At 36.6% G+C, this 8,568-nt stretch overlaps 1 protein-coding gene across 1 annotated transcript; it reads left to right on the plus strand.

The window, feature by feature from the left end:
• The first annotated feature begins 592 nt into the window (after positions 1-592).
• MLANA (melan-A) lies at positions 593-5,862 on the plus strand. The gene is made up of 4 exons (XM_009874704.1): positions 593-666; positions 3,190-3,286; positions 4,762-4,863; positions 5,794-5,862. The coding sequence occupies exons 1-4, from the start codon at positions 593-595 to the stop codon at positions 5,860-5,862; spliced, it is 342 nt and encodes a 113-aa protein (XP_009873006.1).
• The last annotated feature ends 2,706 nt before the right edge of the window (positions 5,863-8,568 follow it).

Raw genomic sequence — 8,568 nt, forward strand, 5'->3', positions numbered from 1 at the left:
TCCCTTAAGACTGGAAATAAAGATAGTAATATAAATTCCCTGCACTTATAAGTATAGATTGTCAGCAGAAATAAATTAGTCTAACCATCTGAAAACCAAAAGGTCTCTGAGAGTTTATGCTGAATGAAAAACTGGCCCTTGAGCATTTACAGGGAATAATAGAAATAAAGAAACAACCATTGGTAATGGCAATACTAGTTGTGGTTTGGGTTTTTTTTCTGAATAGTTTTTCTTGTCCGGGTAAATTGCCTTTCCTAAGAGATTTTACTTCAGAAGTCCACCATCACTTAGTACCTAAATTCTGTTAAATGTCAAACTCCTCTCTTGGACTAGGTGCACGTACCTTCATGTCTGTGGAGATACTGAAATGTGGAGCGTAGTTACGGTTTTGAGTTCTGCCTTAAATTGAGACAGTTACATATGTATAAGGATCTACTAAATTCTGAAGATATCAGATTGTCTTGCCTCCCTAAAATGCTCCTGTTAAAAGAGAAAAAGTTGACAATATTATGTTTTAAAGATAATAAATTATTTATTTCACTGAGGCACCATACTTCTCTCCTGTAGGTTTGAGCAGAACCAAGCTCACAAAATGCCCAGAAGGAACCACGAGCTGGATGGCAACTTTTTCAGAGGGAGAGGACACAGCTATCTTGCAGCGGAAGAGTAAGCATAAAGCAAAACCTATGTTAGCATGTAATCTGGTGAAAAAAGTTTGCATTGAAAGAAATGTGCAAGAGAGTATCAAACCCCCTCACTATTGTATATAGGTGGAGTGCCTTTTGGCTATCCTGTGGTTGTTTCTAATGTTTGTCACTTAAGAAAAATTAGAATTGCAGAATTCAGGAATCTAGAGTTTGATCATACATTCACAAGACATTAATATTGAGGCTTATTTAGAATTTTCTGTTGAGGCTGTTGCAAGGTGATCTTTACACAAAGTTTTATCTCCGGATGCAGACACCTCTTTTCAAAATGTCTAAGGGACATTGTCTGACTCTAAAGAATAATGTAAGTGAAAACCCCAGAGAAATGGTAAAATACCATCAGAAAGCAGATGGAGACATCAGTGTCATACAAAACTGACTCTCAGTAAATTGTTTCTGGATGAGACTCCACTTAAGCAGAACTAATTCAAGCCAGTACTTTGTTAGTTTTGGCATATAATAAAATATGTTGTGTCTTAGATTAATAGGGACACTGTCCTGCTGGTGATGTGTTCCTACTTTAGACACGTATTTCCATAGTGCTTAGGATATCCACATATGGAATATGCTTCTGGTACTGGTTTAATGGTCCCCAAACATGATGGCTTGTCCCACATGTACTACAAGATACTTGTTTCTCCATGTTCAGCCCTGGGCAGAGAGAATAAACAAAGGGAAAGACACTCTCATAGTCCTTCCAGAACAGCTCAGTTCTGCCGAATAAAAAGCTGGCTGGTCATGTCTCAGCACTTGAAACTAAGCACACTCACCTCTAATTGCCATGAATTTCAGTGGCTGCAATTGTAAGCATTTTTCCTAGAAATGCACCACAAATGTGACTTTCTCTTTCCAGTACCAGAAAGAGCATTCAAGGTACAGGCACGGATTCCTAATAGCATATGCAACTTTAGCTGGAATTGCAAGAAACTGTACACACGCTTTTTGTCCTAGCCTCTGAATAGGAAGGAGTTGGATGGCAAACACGCCATTAAGATCATCAACTCCAGCAAGGCCGTATATTCTGCAGGGGATATAGGCTAATGGAGGAATAAAACTACAGAGCATATGAGAAGCAGAAGCAGACAGCCGCCTCAAAATGTAGAAAGATCAGCAGCAGTTTCTTGGGGAAGCGGTCTCTTCCACTTGTAACTGTGCTGGGGACAGTAACAAAAGCAGAGGAGCCATCTCATAACTTTGAAGATCGGCTGCAACCTGACTACACAGAGAAGCAAGTGAATGCTATAAGCTGTATTCTTGGGTTAAACATCTGACACCAAGTCTCGAAGGAGCAGGAGCAACCCGCAAGATTCAGGTACTCATGCAAAAGAAAATCCCTTTGGCTCCAAGGGGCTTCACGCTGAACAGCACACAGACAATTCAGACAAAGAGACAGCCTGTTCTGCCACATGAATCTGCTTGCATGTACTTTCAGGCTTCGCAGGTCACAAGGAAACACTCCTTCACGAGGCTCTGAGTCAGTGAAAAAGATAGCAAATACTAAAACAAAAGGTCTCTGACAAATCGCATAGCCCTCTCCTCAGTCCCAGTGGAAAAGCCCGGTGGTAATTACTGCAGGGCAGATCGATTGAAGTGGGTTAGCCTGGGTTTATCCTGGCTCGTGTGGTAATATTTTTTTCCGGTCCTCTTTTCCCTTCAAGTGTTTTGCAGACTTTTCTGTTCCTGAGCAGACAAAGAATAGAAAAATGGGGAGTGAATTCTGTATATCTTAACAGGGAGGATATAAGCACAGGAGGAACGGTTTTGTGGCTAGGAACATTGGCAATTACTTTGCTTTCTGACAGACAGTGGAACTATGCTACTTCCCCCAAGTTTCTGGTAAGCAGTGGGAAGGATGTCTTATAGCACAGTTTGCAAAGCCTACGTTTCCTAAAGTCACCCAGTGAAACAATACTGTCCCTAGTATGTCACGGTGCAAGAACTAAAGAATTATAGAAGTGTCTACATAATTCGAAGTTTCTTACTTGGGTTTTGAGGTTGTGTAGTGTTTTGTGTATCCCAAAAAAATCCTTCTATCACCAGAAATTCTTGCAATATGATGCAATTAGGATAAATTTCTCAATACTTGCTGCCTAGAAGAATTTAACAATAAACATGAGCTATGTCTCTGCAGGTGTGGCATTTAATTTGTTTCACATTCTCTCACAATATCGCAATGCTGTTTGCTGGATTTACAGGCAGGGATTTTTTAAGAAGCAGTACTCAATGGTAGATTATTATCTCTGAAGCAGTATATTCCTCATTTTTAAAATGCTTGAGAACCTGGCAGGGAATTTACATAACTGATAAATCTATAGAGACTGGCTGAAGGTACTGACACTTTGTCTATTTTCTGAAGTAAATTCTGCTCTATGGCTTCTTTTGATAAAAGGATCCTGATACAAACATTTGCCCCCGTAATTCTTGCTCCCAGAAGAATGCATCTAATTCTGCTGTTAATTATTTTGTTTTGCTTTGCCAACAGAGCGCTGGGTATTGGACTCTTCATTTTGGTGCTGGCAATTTTACTTATCTTTGGCTGCTGGTATTACAAAAGACGTAGTGGCTATAAAAGTCTGCGGGTAAGCATGGCAGCTCACTTTCTAGCATGCTATTATTTCGACTGCACATTATCATTACTTGCATTACATTAAAATGCAGAGAACATTAAATCTGGAATAGGACATCATTATCTCAAGCAGCATGCACTGACACATACACAAGTAAAACCCCAAAATATGAAACACACCTCGCCCTGAAGAACCTGCACATCAGGCAGAGGGGTAAGAAGAAACACAGGGAGCTGAAACCAGTTGCCTAATTTTGTACACAGATCAGTGGAAAAACTGATCTCTCGGGAGCATTATATTTAATATTTACACAAAACCAAGATATGTTCTGTTTATTTTCATTTAAATAAAAATGTTCTCTGCTCATAAGACTTACCCCTACATAAAGGCAGATATGATTAGAGTAAATGTAGGAACAGAGAGGAAAATTAGCTAAGTTATTACTAAGTAATTTTTACAAATAAGTTAATTCTGTTACAAATATCTAAGAAAATACGTTCTGTATAGGTGATGCATGATTTATTTGTATAAAAGCTGACTTGCAGTTTTAAGGTTTACAAGAAGGCAGGGCAGGTTTGAGGTTTGCTTTCTAAACACTATTTTGAAAAAATTCTAACTTGTGTCTTCTTAAAAATAATTTTAAAAAGGTACGATCCCCTTAAAATCCATTCGCAGAAGTGTGAAAACTATCTTTGAAGTTCTGCTCTCTCTCCTAAGAAAGGGGGGTCACTTATAATCCTTTAAAGTGAAAGCTTTATCCAATTTTAAGTTTTACAGTAAAAATATTTTATTTATATAATAATTTTAAAAAGATGTGACTATTTGGACTTAAAAAACACAGCTAAGTCAGCATATTAATTTCTTGCTGTTTCTGATTACTTTGTCCTGTTACCTTTCCAGTGATCTGTCCAATAAGTACATCAACTGGCAGAGTAGTGAAATGTTTTAATGTAATACCCAAGAAAACCTTCAAAAAGCAAACCAGAATTCTTTCATGCCTGCTTTGCACATCATGGCAAAAAGCACAATCTCTTTTTTTAATTTGTTCTCACTGCAGATTGCCTTTTGGTTTTGAAAATCATATTTTTGACAGGCTTTTTGGCTAGGTGACAACAGGTATAGAATGTATACAAAAGAAATTGTAAAAAAATGGAAAAGTTTGGAGACTAAAAAGAAAGCTAAAGGGCGGGATAAAAAGGAGGAGGCATTCAGGTATGTGAGAAAGTATCAGTTCTTGCAGCAGTCCTGGACCTAAAAAATGTAATCTTAATTTTTCTGGCAATATAACTGGATAATACAGGAGACAGGGTATGTCTCAGCAGAGACAGCAAGAAGGGACAGGTAGATTACCTCTTACTTGCTGGCATCGTTATCTAGCCCTAGTCCAAGATTCTAATACATACTGTGAATAATATATCATTTGCTCCAACTTCACATTTTTTTCTCCCTTTCATCTTCCCCATACGTCTTTATGTAACCTATCGCAGAGCAAGAGCCCTGGTGTGGGCACAATACATACCGTGGTAGGAGAGAGATCAATGCCGGACAGCAAAATGACTCTGCAGGAGTACAGAAACTTTAATTCTGTGGTGAGTTGCAACTCAAGGTTTCATTTACTTACAACATGGCAAAACACAGTGAGAAAATCCTGGTAAACAGTAATTTGCTGATGACTTACTTCTTGGGATATGCTCTTTAGACTGGATTTTCAATGCCTCTACATTAAGAAGCAGCATTCTGCACAATTTTTATTGTGAAAAGGGTTTTTAAAATGCACTACTAAGAATTCTTCTTTTTTTAAAAAAATCTTCTTTCATCTACCTTTATTCTTAAGTTGTATGTTCTATTAGTCTACTTGTTAGAAAGATGTAACACCTGAATGCTGAAATACACTGAATAAACAAACATCTCCCAAATAATGTTCCATCATTCTGACAAACAATAGACTGTGTCTGGTATACTATACCCTGACGAAGATTGTCAGGAAATGTTATAGAAATTCAAGGTTCTAGCCTCTCTAAACTGTATGAAAAGGTGAACTTTCAAAACTATAATTTAGAAAAAGCTAAAATAACTTAATTGATAAATACAGATTTCGAGTTATGGGTGTGTTTAACATTTTAGAATAGGGAAAAGGAAAATTTACAACCAGTTTTAGGTAAGCTGCCCAAATTGTTAACACTGAAAATAAAACAATGTACGTGCATAAAGACTCTTAAAGTTTGCATATTAGCCTGAATTACAGTTTTAAAAAATCAATTTTTTTAAAGTTCATGTCCTTATAACACTGAGAATTCTCTCTTTGGATGAATGATAGAGACAAAATCAATTTGATATAACACCAGAAAACATATTATCAAAAACTAATCTTAAAAAAATGAAGACATATGAATAAGCTCAGCTATTTTAAGCTGTCGTACTCTATATGATATGAAGGTAAACATCTTGCTGCATCTTTAATGTAATTTTCTTGTACCTCATTTTTTTTTAATGTTTCACACCCATTTTTCTTACCACAGGTACCTGATGCTCCACCAGCTTACGACAAAATCGCTGCAGACCAGTCACCACCACCTTATTCACCATGATAACATGACATCTTAAACTTTAAACGTTATCAATTTGATTCTTCTTCCTCCTGCACGTCCTTAACTTCTTAATGCTAAAACCATAAAAAAATAAATCACATGCTTTCATTAGCCGTTGCTGAAAAATATTCCTGCTTAGTTTACAGAACTGGTTCTTGAAATGCCTCAATAAATCTGAATGTGCTTTTGTTTTAAGTTTTTCATTTCTTGTGGTCAGATCAATACTCTATACTTAAAGTCTGGGCATCCTGCGTCCTTCATAGATATACCAAGAGTAAGTACACCAAACTGAGTACCAACCAGAGTAGAAATTGTTGGCACCTTTGTTTTCATCTTGCCTGCTTACTCTCCCATTGTTTAAAAAAAGAAATAAATAAACTATCCCCTAAAATGTAATGTGCAAGAATCTGTCATGAAATGGACAAAACCATGTGACTATTGGTCCTGTTACAAAGACTGACTATTTTCCCTACCACCAATTTTACCAGCAGTTCTAAAATTAACCTGCGAGAAACGACTATGTTTTACAACAGGCATTTATGTCACCTCACTTGTTTATGTACCTGTAATGAAACAATTCCTCATAAAACATTACCCAGGCAATCTAGGAATTTCTGCTTAAAGTCCGTGTTATTTGATAGTGGCCAATCGATATAATGACAAACAATCATGTTTAGTTTCCTTCTGGTGGTCTTGTAAGAAAACAAAAGAACTTGGTAGATAAAGAGCTTTATGTGTCACCTATTTCAAATGTGATGAAGCAATATGAGAAAATGTGAGAAACCCCCATTCCTTGAAGAAAACAGAAGATAGTAGACTCCAGGACTTAATTTTTCCAGGTTGCCAGAACACTGGCAGTAACAGAAAACAAAGAATTGTGATACACATAAATTAGACTACATACATTCAGCAGTTATTGTTTACTTAGTCTTTTTTGTTATTGTTTACTTGCCAGATTATTACTCAATATTATATGCAGATCAACAAGTTAGGCACAAGGCCTGACATTTCACAGTGGGAGGCAGCTAAAATTGCACAACATTCATTAAAATGAAAAGTACTTACAGAAGAACACTATTTTTGTAAAACAATTATTATCAGCCATTAGCAGAGAATCCAGTTCTTTGTCATCAGATCTGCAAACACAAACACCTTAAAACAAAAAAAGTATTAAATGCAAGGTAGATTTACTTGGCTAACATAAACTTCATATATCATGACAAGGTTTTTAGACATGTTCCTTTTGTAATAAAAAGCAAGATTTGGTAGTTGCTGGAAAGTAATAAATAACTGCAATTGCTGTAAAAGGTTATAATCAATCTATTTGTTTTTATTAATTTAGTTGATACTTGTATTTAGAAATTTAGAGAGGTATTTTAACCTAAAAAGCTATCTTACATGTGTCATTTCCAATCTACACCTTTAAGGAAAAAGTTCTGTGGACTTATTTAGTGACAGGAGGAATATACTCAGGAAAATAAAGAAAATGCCAGCTTATAGTTAGTAAGTCCCAGAGATGTAGAAGAGAATGGCTGGCTAATTTTTTTTATTTTTATTTTTTTCCCAGAACTGTTAAGCTAAAGCTTAGGGCTAATGATCTTCATCAACTCTGTACTCTGCAACACTCTGCCCTGGGGAAACATCCTATCAAAAGACTGTGTGGTGCTACAGCTGAATTGAACTGACATACACATTAATGGTTGACAAAAAAAAGTAATTTCTGTAAAAATGAATTACTATAAAAAAGTGCTCAGGGTTGAAAAAGGTTTATGTGATCCCACACATTATACAGGAATATTGGCATTAAATATGTTGCTAGCCATTCCAAAAGCTCACGATGAAGTTAACATTGACCAAGCAGAAGCCTTAATTCCAGAAATATGAGGCCAAATTGCTCTAACTACTGAGCAGCCAGAGCTGGAAATGTTGAACTTTGACATTAATATACCAATACTTAAAGGATAGATAAGCCCTCTTTGAAACCTAGCCTTAGTTTTCAGAAAATTGTCCCATTTTTCCTCTCTGTGAAAGCAGTATTCTTTCTCTATAGACACAGTTACAGAGTGGTCTCGGATTTCAATTAGTGTATGAAAATAATAGCAATAAGTAGAGGTTCATAGGATACTGTATTATATAGGTGGAAGGTTCATCACTCATGCTAAACACCCTCGTAACCTAAACATCAGATACATTAGGTATCTGTCTCGATATCCAGTGATGGTACACTGGAAAGGTACACCAGTACAGGACAGGTTAGAACTCGAGAGCAAGAGAACCGTAATTGCCAAAGCTGCATGCTGCTGGAACCGGCTCTGTTATGTACTTGGAATCACAGAAGCAGAGAACAGTTTTAGTTGGAAGAGACCTTCAAGATCATCAAGTCCATGTATTATATTCGATCACTTTACTTCACCAAATAAAAGCTAAAAGTATCAAGGATGTCTGTTGCCTTAAAAAAGAAAGAGAAATGCATAGAAACGTCTCAACTACTACACATAGAGAATGTGTTACAGAGTTTTCAAATTTCCAGGAAAGACTTTCACATTAGACAGTCACATGACCCCAGAGTAATAAATGCCCACCAAAATTTAGATTTATAATTTCTCTTGTATGGTAATCTACAGAGAGGGTGTAAAAGTAAAAGATCTCCTGCTCCTCTTTTTTTAGCACCCTCTTTGCAATCGCGCTGCAATCAGATGCCTTGTA

The sequence above is a fragment of the Apaloderma vittatum genome, unplaced genomic scaffold (genome assembly GCF_000703405.1).
Source record: "Apaloderma vittatum isolate BGI_N311 unplaced genomic scaffold, ASM70340v1 scaffold9878, whole genome shotgun sequence".
NCBI classification, from domain to species: Eukaryota; Metazoa; Chordata; class Aves; order Trogoniformes; family Trogonidae; genus Apaloderma; species Apaloderma vittatum.

What these genes read in the sequence shown, in the direction of transcription:
- MLANA (XM_009874704.1), top strand. Translation starts at nt 593, where the DNA reads ATGCCCAGAAGGAACCACGAGCTGGATGGCAACTTTTTCAGAGGGAGA. An exon ending in GTGGCTATAAAAGTCTGCGG is followed by an intron (nt 3,287 to 4,761) that starts GTAAGCATGGCA and finishes AACCTATCGCAG; the next exon opens with AGCAAGAGCCCTGGTGTGGG. An exon ending in ACAGAAACTTTAATTCTGTG is followed by an intron (nt 4,864 to 5,793) that starts GTGAGTTGCAAC and finishes TTCTTACCACAG; the next exon opens with GTACCTGATGCTCCACCAGC.